This window comes from Onychostruthus taczanowskii, unplaced genomic scaffold (genome assembly GCF_017590055.1).
Source record: "Onychostruthus taczanowskii isolate IOZ18803 unplaced genomic scaffold, ASM1759005v1 scaffold2, whole genome shotgun sequence".
Classification (NCBI taxonomy): Eukaryota; Metazoa; Chordata; class Aves; order Passeriformes; family Passeridae; genus Onychostruthus; species Onychostruthus taczanowskii.
The window spans coordinates 24,843,380-24,871,211 of record NW_024499239.1 but is presented as its reverse complement, the minus strand read 5'-3'; the positions used below and the strand labels follow the sequence as shown (position 1 = coordinate 24,871,211).

Genomic DNA, 27,832 nt, shown 5'->3' with positions numbered 1-27,832 from the left:
TTTGTGTGGGAGAGGGGAGACTTAAAAGACACCCTGAAAGTGAAGTAGGGTTCCTTAGAATTAAGGATGAAACGGTTCCCAACGGTGTTCCGAGCACTAACCTAAAAAAGAGTTGACATGAATTTGTTTTCCCCAAAGCTAAGTGCTAGATGTTTCCAAACCATCTGCATTATAAATTCAAGCTCCACAAACTGAACCACAGTTATCAATAATATCATAATGTGTGAGAAATACATTGGCTGTGATACCTCTTGCATTTAGATAAGTTTTTTCCCTCAAAATGTTTCTTTTGTAACTGTATTATATCAGTCTACCTGTGTAGCTTCTTTAGGTGATGGAAGATGCTACAAAGTCTCCCTGGAGCCTTCTCCAAGCTCAACATCTCCAGCTCTCTCATCCTGTCTCCACAGCAGAGGAGCTCCAGCCCTCTGAGCACCTTCATGGCCTCCTCTGGACTCACCTCAGCAGATCCACATCCTTCTTATGCTGGGGGCATAGCCAGCTGCAGTGCTTAAAAAAAATACAACAAATCACTCTGCCTTGCTCAGCTTCACCCCACTAATGCCCCCTCTCTTGCTTTGCACTCCCCATGTTGCTGCAACACCAGGAAACTGAATTTCTGCCTGGACAAATGAGTCAGGCTGGGCAACGTGGTGTGTCACCACTGAAATATGAGACTTCTCAGCAGCTTGCAAGATTTGGCTCTTTTTCCCACTTCTTAGAGGCCAGTAGAAGTTTTGGTGCTGCAGTTTCGTGCAAGTCCAGGTCAGGGCACCGTGGGCTCAGCTTTTGTGGGTTTCTCTCAGGCAGCACCTGGGCTCGCCTTCAGGAGCAACATCTGGGCATGGACAGAGGTCCCTGGGCCCCATAGCTCATATCAGTGGTGCTCGTGGTGCAGAGAGCTCAGAGCCCCTTGGGAAGGCACCTTTTTCACCTGTACTGTGTGTACTGTTCAAATTTGAGTGTGTATTGTTCAAATTTGAGTGTGCACCAGCAGCTTCTTCACACGTGAGCTCCATCCCTGCTCCATGCTGTCATGCTCAGCAGGATGATGTGAAACCAGCAGCCCGATGGTAGAGTTGCATCCTGCAAAGCAGCATCAGGTTCCATCAGATTTAAATAAAGTCTGCATTTTGGGGCTGTCTGTGAATGACCAGCAGCTGGCATTGCTGGCATTTGTGTCTGTTCAAGCACTTACAGTTCGGTGATATTTTTTGAAACTCTTGGGATGAATGTCTCTTCCCTGCTCAGTCATTCCATGTCACTCTCTGAGGGTATCACAGCCTGAAGAAGAGGGACTCACTTCCTTAGAATTGCCCTTAAAATGAAGGGATTTTACAGAAGTGGCTCTGCTTTCAGAAAATTCCCTCTCAAATCAGATGGAGAAGGTGATGCCAGCTGTTCACTGCCTTCTTTCAGGTTTGTTTACATCTCTTTTTAGTCTCTTTTTGGTTGGGTTTTTTTTTTTTTTTTTTTTTTTTTTTTTTTTTTTTTTTTTTTTTTTTTTTTTTTTTTTTTTTTTTTTTTGGGTTTTTTTTGGGTTTTTTTTTTTTTTTTTTTTTTCTGAGCTCAACAAGAGCAGAAATCTGACTGCACGCTTTCGGGGGTGTGGGTGTCGACCCCAGCACTGTGTCTGTGGTGGAGGTGTTGTGTCACCAGCCCCAGCACAGCCAGCCCCTGCCTGCCCTGCCCTGCCCTGCGAGCAGGGGGTGCACAGCCTGCCTTTCATCTCTGCACTCTGCTCCAAGCAGAAAAGCAGCAGCTGGTGAAGGAAAGGAGGTGAGCAGCCCCCCCAAGCTGGTGTCCATCTCTGCCTCACCGTGTGGCATTATCTGCGCCCCAACACTCATCTCACTGCTCCCCAACACTCATCTCACTGCTCCCTGCCCATCTCACGGCTCCCTCGCCTCTCGGTGTGATTTTACTGCTCTGGCAGCTCACTGGGTTAAGATTACAGATGAGGTTTCTGATGAAGTGTGAAGGAAGTGGGGACACACACACCACTGCTGCTGTGGTGGTGCTTTCTTGTTCATTGGTGGGCGTGCTGTTAAAACAAATGAACCTTTGTTTCTTTCTCTTTTTTTAGCTATTTTTAATAGACTTTCTGATGCCATTTGCTTGGACAAGCATAGGCAAGCAGGCATCTTTGTAGCCTTACAATATTTGATCATGGAGAGCAAGGATAACTTAAAGGTTTTTAAGGCAGATATTTCCCCCCACATCTTCTAGCCATCACTATTTCAAGTCACTTCATTACTTTCTGTTCTCTTTCCAGATACCTGTGACTCCTACCCACTGGTGAAGATGCTGAGAGCAGCTAGAAGAACGAGGACACTTTGATTATCCCATGCTGTAGAAGGCCTAATTCTTAATTAGTCTTTTGTTAGCCTTGTCAAATTCAACAATCACATTAATGATAGATATCTCTAAAAATTGGAATTTGTTTCAGTTGTGTTTTATTTTTAAGAAGTTGAGTGAACCCACAAGAATTCCCTCTGCAGGATACATCTTCAGACATTTCAGCACTCCTAAGAGTAAACTAACTCCCTGCTGAGTTATTCATGACCATTCTCAGCCAGGCTGATGTAGATCTGATCACTTCCTGAGGCTGTTGTGAGGAATAAATCAAGCATCTCCCTTCATGCTGAGTGCTGGCACATCACAGAATTTCTCTGAGACTCTATGAAAGAATAAAAATTCAACACAAACAATAATCTGTCCCACATCCCAGATAAGCTACCCAGCATTTTAGCTCTCAAACCAATTCTCCTAATTGTGCCTCTCAGTCCTGATGCTCTTCCTTATTCCTCTGCCTAAAGCTCATTTCTTCCATCATGCCCATATGTGACAAACTGTGATCAGCCAGGTTCTATCACTGCCCTTTTATCACTGTCCCTGGGGCTTTCTCACTCCTGAAGGATGATCTGGAGTGACAGTCACACTTGAGAAGCAAGAAGAGTGGTGTTAAGGAGGGTGGAAAGCAGCTGGTGCAAGAAGGGGTGAAGGCTGGAGGTGGGAAAGAGGGAAGAGAGAGAAGCAAGGACTTGGAAAAGAGCCATGGCCAAGCCTCAAGTCTGAAAAGCAAAATTAACACCAGAGGGTGACTGTGGTTAAAATGTTGATGGTGGGTTTGAGAGGCAGAGAAATCTGCCCAGCTGGCCCTGCCCAAAGAGGTGTGAAATGAACCTTGATGGTCTTTAGGGCTTTACAGGCAGAAACCCACCAAAAGCTCCAAGCTTTGTTGAACTTTTTTTCTGAAAATACAATGCTGTAATCTGTTTGGGGATGGGAAATCAAAGTCTGAGCTTTTTCTGAGCCATGTCTTTAGGTACAAGCCTAGCCAGGGAAAGACCCAGGTGCAAATCCCTTCTGCATTTGATGGGATCCCATGTGGGTTATTTGGGTTCAGGGTAGCTGTCAGGTCCTTCCCCCAGGGCTGGCTCTGCAGATGGCCCCATGCAGCCATGATCAGATATCTCCACTCACCTGTGCTTTGGAGGAGGTGGAGAATCTGTGTCTGCTCAAATGGAGTGAGGACCTGCTGTGGCACCTCTGCGTGACTGCAGGCCACCTTCCAAAGCCACCAGGATCCTCTGCTGCAGCAGGAAATGTCCATCACACCAGGTACACAAGAGAAATATCAGAGAAGTTTCTCTGTAGCCTCCTGATATATCCAGAGATCAGTGCTTACCTTGTCTTAAATTATGTGTTTGTTACAATTCTGCCCCTTATGGACATTTTTTTAGACTCTTCAGAGGACTGCAGCAGGTGTGAGTTTCCACCAAGGCTTCTTTTTACATCACTTTGTTCAGGTTGAGTCAAAACTGCTTCTCAGTAGCACCTTAATCCCTAATTTTCAGAATTTAACCTGAATTACTGCCATGGGGCCAGGTCAGTGGGGCTAGTGACCTGCTCACAGCCTGACACAGAGGCAGCCAGGCTGGGCTAGAGCTGAAAACCACCTCAGCTGGAGCTGAGGGCAGGCAGAGCTTGGTGGATGGATGGGGGGCTTCCACAGGCCACAGCTCACATGTACTGCACAGAGCCCATTCTGCCTCAAAGCAGAGAGGATAGGGACAAAAAGACCAGGGAATAAATCCAGTTGTTTTACCCATTTGACTCAGAAGAGCAGGCAGGTTTGGGTAGAATCTTTTCTGGCATCTACTGAAACTGCTGGAAGAGCAGACAGATCCTGAAGTCCTGTCCCCAGGTGTGTCACAGCCACAGCAGTGGTGCTGCTGCTGTGAAAACAGCCCTCTTTGGTTTGTGGTGATAAACAAATGGCACTGAAGGGGGGGAAACCTCATATATTTCTAAACTTTTCCAGCCCACGTGCACACATGAGCTGGCTGTGCAGAGGGAGCAGCTCGGTGCAGCTGCAGAGGATGCACGTGCAGGGCTCTGTGCTCAGCCAAAACCTGTGTGTAGGTGTAGGAACCCCTTCCCCAGGGCTCAACCCTGCTGGGCCACGCTCACGGTGCATGTGTGGGATTGAAGAGTGGAAAATGGGAATTTTCTGTGGTGTAAGAGGTAAAGGCTTTGTGTAAAAGGGTAATTATTCACTGGGAAATTAGCTCTCATGAAACATGTGAGGTGTAGCAAGTAAGAAATGTGCTCTAGCCAAAATAATTGTGTGTTTTCCATGAGGCTTTGTGATGGGGAAACTGAAGGGAGCAGCAAAGCACAGAGAGGATCAGATAATGGCCCTTTCCCAGCCAGGTGGGAGGGGTGAAGGCAGAGCTCAACCTCCCATCCCAAGGGTGAAAGGAGTCTATTTGTGGTTCTTGGAGGGGAAAAAAAATGGATTTCTGTGGTTTTAGACCATGATTTATTGATTTGTATTTTCATGAGCTCAGTTGTAATGTATATTTTTAAGGAGAAGTGTCTTTATGAAAGTTTTGCATTTCTTTAAAACACTATGCTGTGACAACATGATATTTCTTTGCACTTCTCAGCCTGGTGATTGTGAAAAGTGGGTTTTAAATTAATTTCTCAGTTTTCACTTGGTTTTTGCTGGGTTAAAGGACTTTATCTATTTATTTCAACCTAAATTGCAATGGGTTTTTTGTCTGTGTAACCCCCCACCCCATTCTCAGAGAGTGCAGCACCTCTGAGATGAAGTTGAGCATGGCCTGGAAATGAGGTAGTTAATCTAATTCTTGAAATTGCCTGTGTTTTAAAACTGTTTGAGACGTCCTATGTATTTTGAGGCTCTTTCTGTATTCATAGGCAGGGGAGAGATGCAGGTGAGGAGGGGCAGGGTGAGAGAGGGGAGTGAGTTTGTGCATCAGCTCAGAGCCCCATCCTGCAGCCCAAAGGTGAAATCTTTATGTTTGAGTGAATATTCTGCAGACAAAAAAAAACAAGTGAGAGATCTGGGCTTATAAAAGAGGAAAAAACCCACTTTTTTTTTTCTTTTAACCAGGATTTCCCTTTCCCAGTGTAGCCAAGGGTACAAGCCTGGCTAGTGAGTGAGAGGCAGTGATTGAACAGACAGCCCATTCTCTAACAGACAGCTTTATTGAGTACATGCACAACTAAGGAAAGCAAAGCAAAGCAGTGATGTCCAGGCTCCAAAAACAAGATCTCACCAATCTGCTGGCCAGGCATGCTGGGAGATTTGGGAACCTGGAGGTGGTGCTGCAAAGGTCCATGTGGATTCAGCTCCTTAAAGTCCATGGTGATTATAGGGTCTTCTGTTCTGCTCATCTTTTACCATCTTTACAAGTCTTTGAGGCTGTTCACACCCCCACTATCTTCCATGGGTGCTTTTCCAAGCTCAGGTGTTACATTTCTTTCTCTTTCCTTCCAAAGACTGTGTCCTTGGCTTCCCTTACGCCCATCTCCCTGGTTTAAGGACTCTTAAATCACACAAGAGCAGCTTCTTAACACTATTTGGGGATGGGAAGTTCGAAAACAAGCTACTTATGCTAACTTTTGCTTCTTTACTATGAAGGTGAACAAACAATAAAACAGATTTGCCCAGAGAAGTTGTGGAGTCTCCATCCACGGAGATGGTCAAAGCCCAGCTGAACACAGTCCTGGGCAATCTGCTCTAGGTGACCCTGCTTGAGCAGGTAGGTTCAGACTAAATGAAACCTCTCAAGAGGTCCCTTCCAACCTCAGCCATTCTGTGACTCGTGCCACCTGCAGGCTGCTTGGCCTGTCCTCCCCTCCTGGATGGCCCTCTGGTAACAGAGAAGGCCATCCCTCTCATCAAGGTCTGGCATGGCGTGTGTCCCCACCGCTCAACGCCTACTGGGTTGCAGCCAACAGCGGAGCCAAAAGATCTTCTTGGTGGCAAACACAGAGGCCAACCCAGTCTTGCCCTTGACTATTTCAGGAGGCTCTTGGCCAGCCCTGCTTCTTTCACCTGGTTATCAAAGCAGAGCTTCACCTGCCTCATGCGGTAACATGTGGCCACCATGGCAAAGCACACACAGATTTGCATTAGCAGGATGACTACAATGGGGTGCAGCAGCGTGTTGAAAATGCCAGTGGCCGTGGGGGACCAGCCGAAAAAAACTTCCCACCAGTGGTGTTCTCCCGCCCTCTTAATTCGTTCCATTATCTGTTTTATAACTTTACCATCGTGGTGAACCGTTATTAGGATCTTTTTAGCTTCGGCCTTGGCATTTTCTAGCAGCTGCTGCAAATCTGCATGCTCTAACATTTCTTTTACAAGTGATAAATCCATACCGATGGGGGTAGGGGTGATACTACGATACAAGGTATAGTTTCTGATTAGCAACTGGCTAGTAAACACTGGTGGTTTATACACAAAATCACAGCCTCTAATAGTAGCTACATTGCAAGCACACATATTTGAGTCGCTAAACACGGTCTGGTTATAAGCTTCATTAATCTGCACGTATTTACATGCCGTTCTGAAGCACACGCAGCCTTTCCCTACGTACACTAACATGGTTTTGTTACTGCTCTGGGGGTTGATCTCAAAGTGGCACACCCCTTCTTTGGTGTCAAAGCACACATCACTTGCCTTAAGGGCATCATCTTCGCATATGAATCCCAGCCCCCTCTCCAAAATGCAGGCTTCCAAATCCACCGTCTCCCACCTCCCATCAGACACCCTGGCCCACATGCGGTGGTCCAGGGGGTAGACCACAGACCCGTTTGTGTTCACCCCCAGGGCCACGATGGGGTAGACCTTTTCAATGCGAGCCTCTGCCACAGTGAGGACGTGGGCAATGACCGCGTTGAGGGCCTGGTCGTGGGTGAAGTTGACGAGCCTCCACCAGGCTTGGAGCTGCCGCTCCTTCTCTGTGGCCGCGTCCCACACAATCTTTCGGATCTCAGTGGGCAGGACGCCGTTGTCGCCGTCTCTCAGGATACCTGCAACAACACTCTGCACCCACATTTGGGCCTGGATGCAGCTAAGAGCAAGAGAGACGTTACTTTGTTCCATGCCCAGGGCTCGCAGCAGCACCTGATGGTCTTTCTCACTTATTTGTTCCCAGGTGGGCAGCACCTCTGACACAAGCCACTGCCCCATCCCAAGGCTGGACAGGGATGAATTCAGGGGCTTGAGGAGGCCCTGCACGCCCGAGGTGACAGTCTCCAGCTTGTTTGCCAAGACTTCAGCATCCATGCTGTTGAGGACTCCCAGGCCAGCAGCTCCCCCTCCGAGGGCTGTGGCCAGCAGGTCCCTCCTGGCCCGGGTGCCCTGGAGGGAGCGGCTGTGGAGCCATGCCAGCCAGCCGGTGTGCAGAGTAGACAGGAAGGGGGCACAGTGTGGACTGACAGAGGAAATGTTAACAGTGGAGAGAGACAGCACCACCTTCTTTAGTGAGCGGACAGGCCCTGTCAACAGCTCCTGGACATGATTTTTCTTCACTACGTAAGGACCTATTTTGGAAACAAAAGGTGGCAAGACAGCGGTGATGGCAAATTCTTTTTTAAATCCTTCAGGGCCTCCTATCCACCACTTTCCTCCAAGTTTGGGGGACATTTCTACGCTCAGGTTTCCTTGACACCACACCTGGAGGGTTATGATCAGGTGTGGGCAGCGTCCATAATCCAGATTGTACCACGAAGCCTCCGTATCTAATTCAGATCTATCAAGTGTTTTGGTCTCACAGAGGCAGGTCAGTGGAATGATCCACTTGTGGCCATTAGGGGCTGTGACAGTCACGGTGGTGCCATTAATTTGCATTGGGTCAGCTACACTTTCTTGGGAGTATTTAATTTGCAGTTTTACCTGGTTGCCAATTTCAACATAACGGGGTGCATTCCAAGCCAAAAAATGGCACTTTGAGATCTTAATGGCAGCAAAGGAGGGTGCTGTGGTGCTGATCTTAAATTTAAAGGACAGCCCCACGTTGTTTTGTGCCCAAAGGCAAACCACAAAGACTGGCTGGACCAAAGTAAAATTGTACCAGCAGTCCAAATTCTCCACAGCACAGATTTTGTTCTGATTCTTCTTAGTTTTTATTTCAGTGACAGAGATTTGAGTTACTCGCTGGTGAGTGGATTCGTTAATTACCCTGCACCCCACCTTTATTTGCTGTCCCACCTTTCCCAGCAGCTGTGGAAGTCTGTTCGTGCTATCCCAGCCCCACTCATTTTCCAAGTACACCTCTGCCCCATGCAAAACCACTGTTGACAAATTTAAGCCTTTGTTGGAATTTAACCCCATGATTCCTGTGTGTTTTATGTAAGCTTGGGACCAGGGCCAATCAGTCCCAGTTTTTGTGTGCCTCCTAAGCCTGTACTGGGCTGTGGCCTGTGTGTCAAGGTGCCGTTCTAAGTGAGAATGAGTGACATTTTTACCAAGGTGCTGATGGGTTGGTTGGACACACTGGGTGCTCAGCACTATGCACATACCAGAAAGCAAAGTAAATCCTGCAATCACAAATTTGAAAGCATTTTCCCCGCAGCACAAACAGGGCTGGTGATGCCACGAAGATCGCCCTTCCCGCTGGTCACAATCGCCTTCCATTTTCCTTTATCTGCAAAACATAAGCAAGGCGGGCTCTCCAGCCCCGTTAGTTTCCCTTCCATGCTTTTAATTGTGAAGAATGGAACCACTTCTCCTGCCTTTTTGCCCCTTTTCTGATTTCTACCTGGTACACAGAGGGGCTGGCCTTGTTCACAACCCTAACAGGCCCCATCCACTGGGGTTCCAGCACCTGGTTCTTCTCCCTAACCTCTCGGTATATGACCAGGTCCCCTGTGTTCCACTCCACGGGGCGCAGGAGCACTCCCAGCTGCTTATCCATCTTAGGGATGCTGGTCTCCTGCACTGAGGCAAGTTGGTGGTAGGTGGCTGACACCGTTCTCAGCATGTCCTGGACCCACCTGTCCATCAGCACGCGGGGCTGCATTTCATCCGGGGGCTCCCCTCCTTGCCACCAGTGTTCCAGAAACTTCGGGTCTCTTGCAGGAGGAAATTTTGGGGGAGAAGGTGTTTGAGATGCCAGAGACCCCCTCAGTGCCAGCAAGGTCAGTGGGAGCTTACGATCCCAGTCTTTCCTTTGCTGGCTCACGAGCTTCCTCAGTGCTGTCTTCACTGGCTGGGTGGGCCCCTCTGCTGAGACTGGTTTCTGGAAATGCCCAGTGATGTGGAGCTTTTGCTTGATTCCCAGGGCCTGGCACACCCCTTTTGTGACTTCCCCAATGAAGCGCTGGCCGTGATCTGAGTGGATCTCCTTTGGGATGCCCCACTGTGAGAAGATGTGCTCTACCAGGATCTTTGCTGTGGCACTGGCTGTGTTGTTTCGAGCTGGGAATGCTTCCACCCATTTGGTGAAGATATCACTGACCACTAGGCAGTACTTATTGCCTTGGGCTGTTTGGGACAGAGGGCCAATAAACTCCATCTGCAACTTGCTCCATGGCCCAGAAACCCTCTGGTGGCCCAGGATGGCTTTGGCTGTTTTGGCATCGGGATTGTTGGCTGCACATGTCAGGCAGTTGCTGACATACCTCTCCACATCCTCTCTCATTTCAGGCCACCATCCAGCACCCTGCAGCCTCACCATGGTCTTGTCTGTCCCCAGATGCCCCTGCTCGTGAGCCAGGGCCACCAGCTCTGTCCGGACCAGCTCAGGCACCACCCAGACCGGGAAATCTGCCCCCTCCCTCCGTGCCAGGATCAGCCCTGAGACGTCTTTCCACACCTTGCACCCTTTGTACTCCCTGCCCTGCGCTAACTCCCAGAGCCTGGGGTCCTGTGCCTGCAAGCCCACCAGATCCACACTCTCCCAGTGCCTGCTGGGGGCCACTGACACTGGGCCACTCTCTGATATCTTGCTGGCCTTCCACATCAGCCCTTCCTTGGCACCTTGCTTGGCTTTGGCATCTGCCTCCTTGTTCCACTTGGCTTCCTCTGTTCCCTTCTTGTGGGCCTTGACCTTAATGATCTGTGCCGGGCACGCCCTCTGCTCTGCCAGCCTTGCAAGGTACAGCAGCTTTTTGGCATAGGTGACAGGCTTGCCATCAGCAGACTGCATGTCCCTCTCCCTCCAGAGGGGCAGCCACTCCAGGGCCACACGCACCACCCAACCCGAGTCTGAAAATATGGCCAGTGGCTGGTCTGAGGGCGTGTTTTCCAGGGCGGCCATCACGGCCACCAGCTCGGCGGCCTGGATGGAGTGTGGCAGGCACCTCCCCTTCACCACCTCCCCCGTGCCCCTGTTGACAGCGGCGTAGCCCGTGTAGGGCACCCCTTCCTCGTGGTAGTTGGACCCATCTACGAACCACACAACGTAGCCTCTCTCCTTGGCTTCCTCCAGGCTGAGGCTGCTCTCGAAGAGGGTTGCCCGCCGTGGCTTGTGGTCAGTAAGGGAGATTCCCAGCTCCTCCCCATCCCTCTCTGCACTAATTACCACCCTGTAAACACCAGGGGAGAGGTCCCTGGGGACCTCCTTGTTGGTCAGTGCCAACGCCCAGTTGGCCATCCTGGGGCAGCACAGGGGACCTTCATCCCCCTTTCCCAACAAGAGGTACCTCACCGGAGTACAGGAGGTTCTCAGCAGCACTGGGGCTGTCCCCAGCAGGTACTCCCAGTGCTGCAGGGCCCAGGTTAAGGCTAAAACCTCCCTCTCGTAGTCACTGAACTGTTGCTCGACTGGCGTCAGGAGACGCGAGGTGTGGGCGACAGGGAGCAGGTTGGCACTGTGCTGCTGGCCCAGGGTGGCCTGCAGCCCCATCCCTGTGCTGGCCAGCTGCAGAACATAGGGTCTGTCCCCCCGAGGATGTGCCAGCATGGGGGCTCGTGCCACAGTCTCCTTTAAGGTCTTCACTGCCTCGTCCTGCTCTGGCCCCCATTCCCAGGGGGTGTTCTTTTTCAGGAGGTGGCAAAGGGGGGCTGTTTTCTCTGCATAACCCTCAATGAACTCACGGCACAACCTCAGGAGGAACAGGAAGGACCTCAGGGTGGTGACATCAGATGGGGCTGACATCTTCTGTATTAGCTCAACCCTCTGCTTTTCCAGTGAGCGCCCTTCCTCCCCCAGGGTCACCCCCACAAAGGAGACCTCCTTCCAGCACAGCTGGGCCTTTGTGGGGTTGATCCTGAAGCCTGTCTTCTGGACAGCCCCCAGCACCTCTGCCAGCACCTCCAGGTTCTTCTCCTTTGTCTGGGTGTGGATGAGGATATCACCAGCACAGGACAGCACGCTCTCCCGGTGGCTGACCTGCTCCCACATCCTCACCACGCGGGCGTGGCAGATGGCAGGGGCACTGTGGAAACCAGGAGGGATTCTGGTGAAAGCAAATTGCCGTCCTCGAATCGTGAAGGCAAACTTGTGCCAGGACTTGGGGTGCAAGGGGATGGCAAATGATGGGCTGGTCAGGTTGAGCACCGAGAACCACTCGGAGCCCCGGGAGATGGCTGCCATGATGTTGGGGTACCTGACCACCAGAGAGGTCTGCATTGGGGTGACTTGGTTCAGGGCGCTGAAATCAACTGTCAACTTCCACATTTTCCCATCAGCTTTCCTCAGGGGCCACACCGGGGCATTGGTGGTGCTCTGCTGCTCCACCAGCACGCCCTGGTCCAGCAAGGTTTTGACTGTGTCCCACAAGCTGTCCTCAGCCTCAGCCGGGTACCAGGGCTGAAGCTGAGGAGGCGGATCCGGCCCTTTGACTGACACAGCAGCATCAGTCTGCCCACAGTCCAACTTGCTCCTTGCCCAGACCTGGGGGAACTGCTCTGTGACCCGTTTCACCCGGGGCTCCCACTCAGGATGGACCAGGATCTCAGGGGCTTTCACTGACATCACCCTGTGTCTTGCCGGGATGACGGGCAAATCAATTTGTGGGCAGTGTAGCAACGCTTGGTTTGCCAGGTCCACCACCACCCCCATCTTTGTCAGTGCGGAGATGGCTAAAATTCCTGGCTTTCTTTTCATTTCTATTTTCCCAAATTTTTCAGACCCTTTGGCAGCCCCAATTTCAAAGGGTATGGGCCCTGTGAACGGCACTGAGGATTTCTGGCCGTTCAGCCCTGTCAATTCAATAATTTCAGAGGTTTGGAAGATCCCGGCTCTGCCGGGGGCCATATTCAGAATTGAATAAGAGGCACCAGTATCAATTAACATCACTTGTCCAAGCACCCCTCCTCCAATAGTTGTATCAACTATCAGGCGCCCCCACAAATCGGTCTTAATCGGTGCCACAAAAAGGGGCGATGCGGGTGCCTGGCAGCCCTATTGCTGAGCCTTAGCCCCCGGGTCAATCAGGTGGGAGCTGCTGGTTTTTTTGGCCTCATGCAGGGCCAGTTTTTGGAAGAGCTCCGCATCCGGCAAGCCATCAATGTCCTCCTGTTTCTCGTATTTTATCAAGCGCTTCCTCAGCTCAGCCCGCCAAGGGTTAGACTTCTGAAACCTCATCCCTTGCTGGTTCTCTTTCCCCAACCCCCCCTTGCTATCAGGATCTTTTCGGTTGTCTCCTTGCATTTTTCTCATCCCTGCATTTTGGAAAGACATGCCCAAGGTTTTCCCTTTCTTTCCCCCCAACATGTACCCCGGAAATGCCTGCTTTTGCAGCTCAAAATTCTGGTTTAGGATCTGCTCCAGCTCTGACAGAGGCTTTTTGGCTGCATCCCCACCAGCAATCACCCGCAGTGGGGGTGTCAGCCCCACCACCAGCGGCTCCTTGAATTCAGACCTGTCAAAATCAGGGGGGGAGTCCTTTGAGCCAGGCAGCCCAGCCATCTGGTACAGCATCTTTTTACGGTTAACATAAGCATCAGGCCTCTCCTCGGGGTTTTGCTTCTCCTGGTGGAAAAGCACTAAGGGGTTGACCTCTGGGAAGAACACCTTCAGCACGGCCAGCTGGACATCCCCAATGTCCTGGACATTGCCCATCTGCACATCCCCCGGCAGTGATGCAAAATCATCTGGTTTCATGCACTTTCTCACAATGTCTATCAGGTCACCCACAAAGTTGCCGCTCTGGCACTTGGGCAGACGCTGGACCCTGGACAGCCAGTTAATTGCCGTCTCCTTTGTCAGTGGCCCCAGCATCTTCCCCACTGTCTTAAGCTGCTCAGGGGTAAACCAGAGCACAGCCCTGTTGGTGTCTATGGGCTGGAGTGGGACATGGCTGACAGGCTCATCATGGTGGACCTTTTTATCTTTGGAAGCCTCTACCTCCCCTACTTGCAGCTGGCACACCTCCTCCCTCAGAGGAGCATAGGGGGATGGCCTGGTGGGGCTGTTAGCACCCCACACATCATCCTCATAATCATAGTGGGGTGGGTGCAGGTCCAGGGAGTCCTCCCCCTCACCATTCCCAATCGGGGTCCTCTTGCCTTTAATGGCAGCCACAATGCCCCTTGACACCCCCAGCTCTGCCTCCAGCTCCTGGATCTTGGCATGGCACACCTTGTGATCGGGGCCAGTGCCCCGGTCCCGCTGGACGTCCTGCAGGACCGCCCGCACCGCGCTCTGCGCATCGTGGGTCTCCCCGATCCACTTGCCAACCTCCTTTTTCAGCTCCTCTGTTTTCAGCTTCTCATAGCCCAGCTTGCTTTCCAGCCGGGTAATCTCCACTGCGCTCCGCAGAGAGTCCCCACACAAACCCTGCACCTCCGCCCGCAGGTTGTCCACCTGGACTTTGAGCTCCTCCTTGGCCTGCTCCAAGTTCTGCACATTCTCAAGAGCCTCCTTCAGCAATTTTGACAACTCTCTGCCTACCATCAGCAAACCCTGCAAAGCCGCTCGCTTCTTACACTTGTTAGTGGGTTTGGGCTTTTTGTTCTCCTCCGACCAGCTCTCCCACTGCTGGCACAGCTGCTGGTACGCGTCTGGGCCCTGGAAAGACCCTGGTGACCAAATCGGGGGGAGACACTTCTGGAGCACAAACTGCTCCAGCTTCCAACTGCTAACGATGTCGCTCATCATAGCAAAGGGGACAAGATCTGAGACAGCTCCGTCTCAGGGCAAAACTACCATAACACACAGCACTGACAAACCCAACTTCAACCCCTCCACAGAGCAAGGCGGCAACTCCACAACCACCCTTCCAAAAAGACCCCCGGGGGGACACCGAGCCTGGGCACAAGGGAAGGGGAAGGTGGGAGCAGGAGGCCACGGCCGGGCCGGCAGCTGCCGCGAGCCGCCGGCTCCCGGGAGGGAACGGGGAAGGGATGTGGGAGCGGGTGAAGCAAAGGAGAGACGGAGTAAGAGCCCAATAATAAGATCTCACCAATCCTCGGCTGAATGTTCCGGCAGTCCCAGGAGTTTGGAGATGGTCTCTGCAGAGGTCCAGCAGATCCGGCACCTTTAAGGTAAAGGTGATCACGAAGTCTCAGCTGGGAGATTTTTATAGTCATGGCAGGTCGTTGTTTGGGGCTGGTGACACCTGTGTTTACTTCCTTGGTGGCTTTTCCTCCTCCGTGTGCTGCCTTCCCAAGGACACTTTCCTTGTCTTTCCTTATCCTCTTCAACACTGATTAGGGAAGCTGTGATCACATGGCAGCACCTACACTGCCCCCCTTATCTGTTTGGGGAGGTCCAGGATTAGGCATGGCTCACACTAAATTCCTGCTTGCACCAAATGTCCTGAAGAGGGAGAGCTGGAGCCTGTCCTCTGATCGTCCATCCTTCCAGAGCCCCAATGGCCCCCTCATTTACTGCACACCTCATTAGCACCTAGGGTTTGTGAGGAGATCACACCTGACACCTGTAACAAACCCAGTCCTGCCAAACCACCACCCAAACACAGATCTGTTTGCCAGGGAGGGATGAAATGACAGGAAAATTCACACAAATCATCATTTAGATCCATTTTGGTATCTGGTCTTTAAAAGCAGCATTTTTCTATGCCACAGCCCAGCTCATCATACACTGTCATGGACCTTGGGGTTACCCCATAAAATGTCAGGAGCCTCAACTGTGATGCAGCTGAATTGCAGCTGTAAATCTGCACCTGCAAAAGCAGATGGACCCCCCCCAACCTCTCCAACCACATCTTAGCTTGGAGAAGTTTAGAAAATTTGACCCACTTATTTTGGGTTTTTTTTCCCCTGTTATTACACTCAGAAAAAGGTACCAATTGTTTCACTCGTGAAAATGCTATCATTTTCATTACTGCTTTTACCTCTAATGAAATACTCCAGAAGCTAAACCTTCCACTAGAACAAAACCATTTTTAAAAAATTTAAAAAGGATAAAAAATGTTCACAGCTGCTGGAGCCCCAGGGAGTTTCAATTCTGCATCTCTTTACTCCCAGAGCAGCCCTTATTTCTACATACTGCAGTACTGGCTTGTGTTGGACTGGCCTGGAGGCTGAGCAGCCTTCCCTGACCCCCAAAATCAATCCTTTTAGCCTCAAAAGCACAGGGAGAAAGAATTTTTCTCTATTTTTATGTTAGCTGTTTTCTCTAGCCTGGCATTTACAGCCCAGCTGCAATTAACCTCCTCTGCAGCATGGGAGTTTAACAGATATGAAACCCCAGCCAGGTTCTGCTTCTTGGCTTTAAACCCTGTTCTTATACACCAGTGATTTGCTCCAGCCCCTCAAAACAAACACTTTATTGTAGGAAATTCATAAGAGGGGGAAAAGAAAGAGTAAAAAATGCAGAAAAGCTGGTGAAAGCACCAGAAATGAAGGTGAGGTGGGTGAGGTGGGCAGGATGCAGGCTGGAAAAAAGAAGAGGAGCTGTTTCCCACTAGAATGAGTCCACAGGGAAACTAGCTGGGCTGGGGACAGGAATGGTTGTCTTAATTTCAGAAAAAGAATAAAATTCCCCTGGAAATTGTGCAGCTGCATAGTACAAATACACCAAAATTCATCGATTCCCCCCAGCACGGCCCAGCCGTGAGCCAAACACTGGTGATTAGGAGCTGCTATTCCTCAGCAAGGTCACCAGGCAATCTTGCTTGTGTGAACAGATAAGATCACCTTACACCCTTCTTTCCTCCCATCTTCTTCCCAGGACAGCAGCCCCAAACAATGTGGGGATGTTACAAACAGCAGCTGTCTCCTGCACGTGCACACAGTGCTTTGATTTTTGTCAGAGCTTTGCTGCTAGACAAAGATTTCCCTCCTCCAAAATGTTTTCTTGTAGGAGCAACAACCAGTCCTGAGAACAGCTTGACCACTGGTAAACAGCTCCACCGTGTATAAACAGCAATTTTTTAAGAATTACATTTCATCCATGTTCCAGTACATTATGTTTTTACATTTCATATATTTCTTGTGCTTTCTCTAAAGCTGCTATAATGTCCTGGAGAGTCATCCCAGTGTAACAACCCCTTATCCAAGGTTGTAATGATGGCAAAAATCAAAAAATTATTCCCCACCTCTGGGAAAAATTCTTGTCCTGGCCAGGAAGCCAAAAGTTGCCCCAGGTGACAGCAGCAGTGGGAAAAGAGGGACCATTGCAGCAGCTGGGGATTTTGGGCTCAGCTCACACACTTCACCATAGGAATGAAGGGAAAAATTAACTTGCAGTGGCATTTCTTATGACAAGCACTCCCTGCCCTCCTCACCTCGAAAAAAAAGAGTGCTTCACCTCATTCTAAGGAGAGCCCAATCTTGGGGTGATGTGAAAGAAAAGGGACAGATGAGCAGCAGGTGAGCGCAGCAGAGGCAAGTGTTGCTGCAGCCCATATCCAGGGCTAAGCATTGAAAAGGGTTTGAAAACACTAAAATTGCCTTCTCCTGCCAGGAAAGAGTTAAGGAGCAATTCAGCCCGCCCTAAAGTTTAGCAGATGAGCCTTTTGTGGCAAGGGTTTTGCAGTTAGCAACCCGCTTCGAGCAGGAAATTAATTTGAACAGAAATGGGGAGAGGATGTGTTACAGCAGCATGGAAAATCTGGTATAAAACAGACCAAAAGCTCACAGGGTACAAGATGCAATATTGTTTTTCCTATTCATCTCTCAGCTCAACCCTGGGGGAGGTTTCTCAGTGCCCCCATGTGAGATTTCCTTTTCTGGGGAGATGCTGGGGCATTGTAAGGACCACGAGTATCTGCATCAGAGGGACATAAAAGAAAACTGAATCTCACTTGGCAGCCAAGAGGGCAGTAAATAAACAAAAATAATTAAAAATATTTTTTCCCCAAACATGAAAATATTGAAGCCTGCTGATACCAGTTCATCTCTGTAATTTCACCTCATGTACTTGTCTTTGAATCCTAAACCCAAATGCTTCAAACCTCTTCCTCACAGATGTTTCAAAGTCATTCTGATATTTTATCATTTAAATATTTCTGCCTATGAGCCGCATGCTGCCACAGCTACTGAAGCAGCACATGCTCTGAGGTGGAAAGCCCCAGCAGAATTTCCTCATTTTTGTGGTTTTTCAGCCACAAATTTGTTTGTGGTCTCTTGCTCTTGATTTCAAAGCTTTCTGTGATGCTTCACATCTCTGCTTTATGTTGGCTTGGTCTGATGTTCATCATTTTTCAGAGAAAAACACCTGCTATAAATTCTGCTGAAGCAAACAGCTCCACAGATCAAACTGCATCTTTTCCTTGTTTTGAATGCTTTTTTATTTCAACAGGGAGAAAACCAGCCAAATTCATGCTTTCCTTCTTTTATCTTTAAGGCCATGGTCCTACATTTGTAATTTTTTTATAGGATAGAAGCCTATTAAAAGAAGGAGGAATAACTAGGTGGTGAAATATGAAGAAATTGGAAGAAATAAAGAGTCAGTGAGTTTTCTTGGTTTTATTTTTCTAAAGGGGATTTAAGGGTACCCTGTGAAGTGCTGGAGAAGAGCACAGGGCTGCTGCCCTGACGGACTCTTGGGTTTGGGGCTCGGCGCAGAAGAAGCTGCCAGGCTGAGGCTCCAGGTGCTGCTGTGGCAGAGGCTCTTTGGCAGCTGCTGGTGACAGATCTGCACAGAGAGGGGCAAGGACTTCCTGAGGTGAAGCCAGCCCTGCCACCAAGAGGTGACAGCGAGTGGAAAGGGGGAGCTGGCACAAAACCCCTCTGTCACCGAGTCGGCCACCATGGCCCGGCCATGGCTCCATCTCTGCATCTGCCTCCAGATCCCAGGTAAGAGGGACACAGCTCCTGAGGGTTGAGGGCACCTAAAATCCTGCTGGAGCTTCTCCTCCATCACACTCCAGCAGCTAGAAGATTAAATATGCCATCACAGTAGAGATCTACAGGGTATTATTACCTATTTCAAATAATTTAATAACATGCTTTAGGTTTTAGTCAGCCCTGAACTGGTCAGAAAGTGGGACCAGTTGGTTGCTGTGGGTCCCTTCCAACTGAAATAGTCTATTCTGTTCTATTCTACTCTATTCTATTCTATTCTATTCTATTCTATTCTACTCTCTCTCTACATATATATATATTCATCCATACATAGTGGTATAGACACCACAAGAGTTTTTACTCCTCAGTGCAGATGAGCTGTAGGAAGCTGCTAATGGAGAAGTTAAATTAGCTCCTCTCTCCACTGCCTGTGTAACACAAATATGGTAAACATCCCAAAATTTCTAAATCATCCAAAGGCTGAGTACTTCCCAAGGGCCACAGCTGAAATTGGTGTGTTATAAAACCATTCTGCCTTACAGGTTCTGATATCCTATAGATCTGTGAGGTGGGGAGCCCACCGAGAAAACCTCAATAAATGGGATTTTGCTTTGCCCATGCAAAAGGAAAAGGGGCAATTTTTAAGTTGCTGCAGGCTGGTCTGGCCAAGCACTGTGATTCCCCATGGTCCCCTGAATATTCACCAGGAAAGGGAACGGAGAAGTTTTGGGGTTGAAGGTATGACTGAGGATGAGTTTTCTTCTCTGTCTCCATCCCAGCTCACTCCTGGCTTGACCACTGGCACTGAGCTGAGGTATTCCAGAATCTCTTCTTACCTTTTCTGACTTATATAACAGTGTCTTCAACAGATCAAGGATAAGTTTTTCATGGAGAGTTATGTTTCCCCTGCCCAGCAGAGCCAGACCTCAGGGCACTCAAGGAGACCCTGAAGCCCCCTGTGCTGTGGCCAGACACATTTCACCTCCTACAAAACCACACAGGTGTTTGCCAGGACAAAATCTGAGAGACTTACACTCTAAAACCTTAAAAATATATACTTTAATAATAAGGAGACATTAATGTTGTCACAGAGCCAGAGGATGTGGTGAAATGCTGCAGCTGCTGTGCAGCACTGGAATGTTGGCATTGCAATGTCAGTGTTCTGCAGCACTGGCAGCAATGGGGTCATTGGTGAGGGGACAGAGGAAGGCTCTGGACCCCTGTCAGTCACCAAAGCCCTCTCCTCTGCCTGTCCTAGTGGGAACATGGGAGACATCAGAATCCTGTGCCACATTTAATGGCTTTAGATGTTCTTGGGTCGTGCCAACCCATCCCCACACCACTGGGTTAACAGGGCTGCATGAGGCTGAAAAAGCTGCTGTAAGCAACTTCAGGATTTTGAACAAAAAGGAACATTTTAAAGCAAAAAAAAAGACAAGAAACATATTATTGAGCTTTTTGCACAGCTTTAAAACACGCCTGGGAAAGAGACGGGGGCAGCAGGAGTGTCCTTATCTCCAGAGGGCTGTTTTCACTCGGGCTCAGAGTATCTGCAGCTTTGCAGGACTGTTTGCTGAGCAGCAAGGATCACAAGTTACCTGTTATCCTTCCCACAAGGACACATCCTCGCTCTCACAGGCACCCCTCATATCTGCCTGGGCCAAACAAGACTCAGATAATTTCCACAAACCTGCAAAGCCCAAACAGGGCGATGCGATGCCAAACCAAAGCTTTGAACCCCACCGCTGCCCCTCACTCCCTCTCCTTCCCCATGTCTCAAAATTCCTTTGAAAAATATTATTGTCTGAAAGCTAGTATCAAACTGGCTCATTTTGAGATGTTTTGCATGTTTTTTGGTCTCTTTTTCTGCCCCTGAAATGTTTATCAGTGTTGTATCTGTTAGAAGAAAAACTTGGCAAATCAGTTAAGAGGCACTAAAATTTGTTGGAAAAGGGGTGAAATGTCTGAAAAATGAGAAAGGTAAGAAGGGCAGGAGAAGGGGCATTCACAGGAGCAAGCAGGGATGCTCTTCCCTGCACATACAGCCCCAAGGACACCCTCAAAACCATCCCTCCATCTCTCTCCCTGTCAGTAAGACTCCTTAGATGAGTGTTTAAAGAGAAAAGTCTGCCTGTATAATTTAGCTTTTGACCAAAACAATAGCTGGGGGACCCAAAAATGCCTTTGAGGGAATATCCTGATAAAAATGCTCCTGTATCTCACTCATGTGACCCCCCCCCGGTCTGTGTGTCTACTGTGATTTTTTTAAGCCCATAAAGAAAATCTGTATTTTGCACAAAAGGAAAACAATGAAATTAAAATAATACCTGTATATTCCTCTTTTTCCTTAGGTTTTTATACAACTCTACTTTTAACCCAAACTCCAGAGCGTATTCTAACCCAAACTAACAATAAAACTGAAATCCTCTGTGAGCTGAAGAAGGAGCATACCGGGGTGTACTGGTACCGCTGGAGCCAGCAGAAGCAACATTTCGAGTTCCTGTTGTTTTCCAACACACTGAGCAAAGCCACATATGGCCCAAATGTGAGGCAGGACAAGTTCAGTGTCCACGAGGCCAGGTCCCAGAGCTCCTACAGCCTGCACATCAGCCACCTGCAACCCTTGGACAGCGGCACCTACTACTGCTCCATCTCCCAGTCCTCCCAGCTGCTCCTGGGCAGTGGGACACAGCTCACAGTGGGTAAGCAGCACCCTCGGGCTTCCAAAATGTGCCACCAGTAGGCTGTGATCAGCCTGGGAAAGGGGTGATTTGATTCTTCCCAAATTTGAGTTGCAAGGTTGGGGCTCTGGGTTTTTTTCTATGAGAGCGGATAAAGTTGAAAATACAGAAAACGGCTAAAATTTAGGTCAGCTTCATGTGATAGTCATTTTGCCATCAGCAGCTGCTCTGCTGTTGGCATGCCTTGAGCACAGCACTGCTTCTAGTGCTCCAGGATTTCCATGGGAAGACCTGGTATTGCCATGCCCTGTGTTTTTCTCATTCCCTGCTGTACTCTGGATGAGAGCTGGATGTGTGCCCTGCTCAGCTCACAGGTCCTTCCATCCCATAATGCTTCCTTACCCTCACTCCAAGTGACAAGAGCAGCATCGAGACCAGAGAGCATCACCCCTCACATCTCTGGGGGGGATCTGATGGCAGCTTTCAAGACCACCCCTCCAAAAAAAACCACTGAAATGGGATTTATTCCCCAAAGCTCACAGCCCACTATCCCTGGGGAGACCCAAACAGGAATAGCAGTTTTCTGCAGGTGTCATGGGAGGAGAGAGGTTTTACAGACATCTGGGTCATACAGAAGCTCTTTTCAGCCTGTTTTCCTTTTGACCACAGAGCAGTAGTTGATGCAGAAAAACTAATGTATTTGAAGTGGGATTCAGCCTCTATTTTTGCAGACTTTTAGGGAGACAAATAACTTATTTAACTAAGATACAAACAACTTATTTAACTGAAATGCCACTACAGCTTCTGACTCTAAAGCAGACCCAGTGTCCCAGTTTTTCTGGGTTTTTTTTGCAAATACACTCTGTACCTTGAACTGGATGAGAAATCCCTTTAGGATTCTTGCAGGCTCAGAGAAAAGCTGGTTTAAGATAAAGGAGAATTGTTTTTTAACAGCTGGGCACATATCTCTGTGCAAAGCATGAAAAACAGGCTTGAAATGCAGCTTGATCAAGGACACCAATTAAAAACTAAACAGCAGCAGGTGCTCTGGGAAGATTCTGGGAAGGCTTGGCTGGATATTTTCTTTTTTTCCTTTTAGTTCTCATGATAAAACAAATTGTCTTTAAGTTTCTTTTCCCTAAGTCTATTATAATTTGAGGGAGAAGTTATCCAGATAAATCCCAGAGCCCTGATGTCTCATCCTTTCATGTAAAAGAATGGTAGTTTCTGTAGGAATTTATATCCTGGATAGAAACAGAAAAAAAATAGTTTTCAATCACCTAAAATTTGGAATAAATATGGTTTGAGCAGTCAGACATGCAGCTATTTAATGACATTACTGGCTTATTTTCCTGGCCAACTATATTCAGAAATGAATGTGTTCCATTGTAATTTAGATACACCTTAATAAATCCTACCCTCATTTTGTCAGAAAAAAAAAAAAATCAAACGTTGAGCAATTAGAGCAATATGAATAAGGAAAAGATCCAGGGATCCCTTAAAACATTCCAGTGATGCTGAAATCTCCTGCTACCCATGATTTTGTGCAATTCTGGTGAGATAATGCTTGGAGCAAATGTCTCTGAAGCAAGTTTGGGGGTTTTCCCTGCATTAGCCTTCTTTACCTGGTACATTATTTTATTAACACTTTTAAAAGCTCTTGGTAACTCCTGTGAGCCCCCAGAGGCTCAGGTCAAGCTCACCCCTCTGAGTGACAGAGCCCTTTGCAGGGGTCGCAGGTTGAGGCTCGTTCCAAGGCACAATTTCTCCCCTCTTGGCTGCTGCTGGAGATCTCTCTGCACTCAGAGCCACACTCACCACCCTCTTTTTCTCCTTATCCCCCAGTTGATGCTTTGCCTCCAAAGACCACACAGACACCGGTGTCCAAAAAGCCTGTGCCACGGACAACCAAAAGCAAAGCTGCCAGCAGGGAAGGTATGGCCCTGTCTCAGCTCAGGCTGCTGGGGAAAAGGGGTTTGCTGAGCTCTTGGAGTCCTCGGGGCTCAGCTGGAGTTTGTCCTGGGCTGGGGCCACCACAGTGTCACCCTGCAGGAGTGGGTGTCGGGTCCAGATGGACACACTGCTCTGGATAGAGTGACTTCTACCTGTAGGAGGGATTCCCATGGATAGCCACAGGTTTAGGGGCAGGATGGATTTCAGTTTAGGCTCTCATGACCTCCAAGTTCCCTGCAATGCCTTTCTTACTGTGAGGGGGACTGGGCCCCAGAACAGGTTGCCCAGAGAGGTTGTGGAGTCTCCCTTATCAAAAATATGCAAAATCCACCTGGACACAATCCTGTGCCATGTGCTCTGGGATAACCCTGCTTGAGCAGGGAGGTTGGACTGTGGTCTCTTCTTCTTTCTCCATTTTGTCATTCTGTGGTTCTGTGGTGCATCCTTCAAAGGTTACCCCAGGGTGATGGTCACATCCTCTGCTCCTCTGGGGGCCTGCCTTGCTTTTCTCCCTTCCCCATCCCCAAAGCTGCTGGGGCAGGGTGGTGCCAGGTGCTGAGTCCTCTCCTCTCTCCAGGTCCCTGCAGTCCTCTGGTCTGGATCCCACTGGCTGCTGGTGTCCTGCTGCTCCTGCTGAGCCTGGTCCCCACCGCCTACCGCCTGTACCGTGAGTTCCCTGCCAGCATCCTGAGGGGTGCCAGGGCCTGGGGCAGCCCACAAGCTGATGGATAACCAGGAGGATTCCCAGGACTGATGGACACTGTCTCTTGTCTCTTCCCAGGTCTGCGGCGGAGGCTGTGGCTTCGCATCCACAGGCAGTAATTCCCAGTATATCCCAGTGATTCCCAGTAAATCCCACTGCCCCCCCTGCCTCGGGCAGGCAGGGAGAAGCCACGGACCCTCCCCTGCACGAGGCTGAGCACTGCCTGGACGTGACCCAGGAAGGACCCGGCAGGGGACAGATGTGGGCTCATCCCACAATACAGACATTTCCTTCCTGCATGGCTTCAACCTCCTCCTGGACACAACAGCTGGCAAAAGGACCAAGCTGGAATCTGCAGCATCCTGAGCACTTCCCAAAGGACACTGAGCAGGGCAAATGCCATGGCTGGCTCTGCACAGGGGGAAAGGGACTGGTACCAAAGAGACTCAGATGGGCTGGAAAGCTGTGAGCTCCTTGGCTCTCCTCTGTGTTCATCTGTAGGACAGCACAAAGGTGCTTTTTTTTTGCTCCTGTTAATACTGATTGATAAAAATCTGTAACAAACACTTTGAGAGCAACCAACGGGGATAGGGCAGAAACAACATGTAAAGACCCTGTGCAGGTTTATTCAAGACCAAAAGTGAATATATCACTCAGTTATTTTGTTCTGCAGGCTGGTGTCTTTTGGTCCACACGGTTGTGTGGCAAGCAAGGAACCACGGCCTCCAACCAAGAAAGAGTTAAAGCAGAGTAAAAGCTCCAGGGGGGAGCAGATCTGGGAGTGTGTCTTCTCCCATGGGAGACTGCAAACAGTCAGGAGTGGGAGAGGAAAACCAGACAAAGCCATGCACACAAGGCCAAACACTTGGCACAGCCTGAAGGTCAACATCACCTCTGAGAGCAAACAGAGGCCCCCAGGGGCTGGCCCTGAGCCCAGCAGCACAGCAGGGCCAGTGGGAACTGCCCTGAGTGATGCCTGGGTGTGCTGAGCCCCAAGGGACCCCTGTGTCCTGAGCCCTGTGTGACATCCCTGCACGCTGAGCCCCGAGTGATGCCCACGGGTGCTGAGCCTTGAGTGATGCCAGAAGCAGGGAAGATATCCCCAAGGATGGCAACAAGGCTCAGCTGCTGCCCGGGGTGCCAAGGCAGAGCTGGGGCTGGAAATTTGGCATCCTGCCGAGCACAGGCAGCGAGCACTCGCTCTCAGGTGCCCCCCCAGCCCCACATCTGCTCACACACAGGCACCAGCACTGCACCAGCTACAGTGAGGGCAAGGGGAAGGTGACACAGAGCCCCCAGGGTTGGGGATAACAGTCTTGGGATGAGCTTGTGCATGAAAGTGGCACAGCTGTATCACTCTGACCATCCCCTTCCTCCCCTCCCAGCTGCACGGTGCTGCTGCTTTCCACTCTAATGCTGAATTTCCTGTAGAGCTTGGTCTCAAGCCCAGCTGTTGATGCTTCCCCTAAATGATGCAGTGGATAAATAAAGCTGGCAGTGGATCATGCTGAGCCAGCTTTCCCAGGCTGTGACACTCACCCAAGCTCTCAGGCCACCCAGCTGTGGGGACACCAGCATGACATCCCACCCCATGTGCAGCAGGGAGGGGACTCTGAGCATCTCTGACCCCCAGACATCACAGTTTATCCTCTGTGAAAGCTCAGATTAACTAAAACCATCATTTTCCTGCCCTGCAAGCAGAGCTTTGCCCCAGAAGTAGATGGTTTTTGTGGCATGCACATTTTTCATGACAGCTGTAAGAAACCTCCCTTGAAACATCCCATGAGCATTTTTCTTTAAAAAGCAGGGGCTTTCCCTCTGTCTGCAGCTGCTTTGAAATCCCAGCTCCCTTTCTCACACTTGAGGTGTCCTGACCTTAATGCCCACACCTTGCTCAGCTCTCCCAGCTGCAGCCAGCACAGGAGAGCACCTCCCATGGCCAAGCAGCAAACACAGGCTGCACAGCCCAATCCTCCTCTCCCACAGGAAGGTGAGCAGCCTCACATAAAACCCTGCTCCTTCTTCTCCACACTCAGGACATCCTCACAGTGCCTGGCCTTGGCTGAAACCCCTCCCCAGGACAGCACCATCCTGTCTTGATAGATTTCAGTCACTTATCCCAATTCCAGTAACACAAGCACAAAGGAGAGGGATTTACTCCTTGACTCTCTGCTCACCCACAACAAACAATTTTCTCAATGTCTGAGTTCCCCAGTTAGTCTTCACTTTTTCTTTGTATTTGGGAAAAAAAAGGAAAGAAAATAAAGAAAGCTAAACCAAAACCCACCCAGACTCTCCATCACCTGTGTGCAGTGAAAACAGGAGAGGACAGTGACAGCCAAAAATGTTTTCTGGCCTATTGAAACACAGGTTTGGGCAGTTTATCAGTAGAAATTATGAAAAAAAAAAATTGCAAAGTCTACAGTCATCAATAGAGTGCTTTAGACAGTAAAACTGAGAGAGATTTTAGCAGCAGGTTTCACAATTTTAAGAGTTGATAGATAAAAATAGATTCCCATTTTGTAGATTTTTTTTTTCCCCAGAGCATAAATAAGCACAAAGCAGAAACACCAGTGGAAAGATGCTGAGAAAATTATCCCAGTTCCCTGATATTTGCAGCTTCTTTGCTGAGAGCACAGTGATGATGCCAGCCAAGGGTCAGGGATGCCATGTTCTGCTCACATGCCATGTGGCATGGCATCTCCAACTTGAAAATTAATGGGAAAGTGTTTCCTTGCATCTCTGTAATAGCCTCATCCCTGGATCCATGGAGAGAGTGAGATACAGGTGACAGCATTGCCCATCACAGTGTCACTTCTGCCACCATGTCCTGGCACATGAGGGTCCCTAATTTATTCCTTGACTCCTTCCAATGATGGATCAGCCTTCTCCTGTCTCCCACTGTCACCATCCTGCCTGCAGCAAGGAGCAGCCATACCTAGAAGGAAAAATAACAGGATTTTATAGCTATAACCCAAATATCTTCCTTCAAAAGTAATAAACTATTTCCTCTTAAATGACAAGAGGAGACACCACAAAATTTGGACAAAGACAAAAAGACAAGGAGTGTTTTGCAGATGTATGGGTTCAAGAACAAAACTTCACCTATGTTGGGCTCATCCCCACAAATCATTGGGCAAGCAATTGTAAATGAGATCAAAAATAATATGTTGCAATAGTCTGGTTTATTATTACCATTATTTCTTTTATATTTTATAGTATATACTATATATTTTATATAGAACATGTTATAGAACAGATATTATATATAGAATATATAGACTATATACAAGGAATATATAGAACACATATTCTATATTATAAAAATATAATCCACTTTCTCAATGAACAGTGCAGATCTTGAAATCATTAAAATATTCAAAGGACATAGATACAGAGCAGAAGCACAGGTACTTCAGGCATTGCAATAAATAGTCTTCATGGTTTTGCAACAGTTCTGTACATGCATTTTTAAAAAGTTGCCAGTCTTTACAGAATAGCTCAGTTGTTAATCTAATATTGAAAGTGCTCAATTTTTCTTTTTTCTTTTAAACTGATCAGTCATTTTTATGTGGATGGTCTGTGTTTTTATGGTACAGAAAAGTAAATCAAATCAGGTGCAGTTGAAAATATTCAACTGAAAGCAAATTATTGACAGAAGAGTAAAGTTATCTCTGAGTTTAAAGCTCCTAATATCTAAAAAACAATTTTTCAGTTATAAACTGCTGAGTAAGGTACAACAACAGAGAAAGCCTGGAGAACAGCTCTATTAAATTATTCAACTTGAAATATGTGCAAAAAAAAAAGAGATACATTATCCATGGGTGCTTTTAAACCTTTAAATTCCTTCAGATTTATCCTCACCCAGAACAGCCCATGCACTCTAGTTGTTTATTAAATATGTTGTTCTGGCAGGAGAAATGGATTCACAGCAGGACTTCTAAGGATTCAGGTCAGATCTGTTAAGTGGGCATTTCTAAATGTCTTTTTCTGTCACTGTATAACACCAGATGTGTCCCAGAAACTACAAGG

The 27,832-nt window shown here is 48.8% G+C and overlaps 1 protein-coding gene across 1 annotated transcript; it reads left to right on the top strand.

Annotated features, from left to right (window-relative positions):
- Window positions 1–18,408: 18,408 nt before the first annotated feature.
- CD8B (CD8b molecule) lies at window positions 18,409–24,015 on the top strand. Its single transcript, XM_041402965.1, has 5 exons — window positions 18,409–18,475; window positions 20,815–21,165; window positions 22,990–23,079; window positions 23,675–23,764; window positions 23,879–24,015. The coding sequence occupies exons 1-5, from the start codon at window positions 18,430–18,432 to the stop codon at window positions 23,917–23,919; spliced, it is 618 nt and encodes a 205-aa protein (XP_041258899.1). The 5' UTR covers window positions 18,409–18,429; the 3' UTR covers window positions 23,920–24,015.
- The last annotated feature ends 3,817 nt before the right edge of the window (window positions 24,016–27,832 follow it).

What these genes read in the sequence shown, in the direction of transcription:
- CD8B (XM_041402965.1), top strand. Translation starts at nt 18,430, where the DNA reads ATGGCCCGGCCATGGCTCCATCTCTGCATCTGCCTCCAGATCCCAG. An exon ending in CATCTGCCTCCAGATCCCAG is followed by an intron (nt 18,476 to 20,814) that starts GTAAGAGGGACA and finishes CTTTTTCCTTAG; the next exon opens with GTTTTTATACAACTCTACTT. An exon ending in CACCGCCTACCGCCTGTACC is followed by an intron (nt 23,765 to 23,878) that starts GTGAGTTCCCTG and finishes GTCTCTTCCCAG; the next exon opens with GTCTGCGGCGGAGGCTGTGG.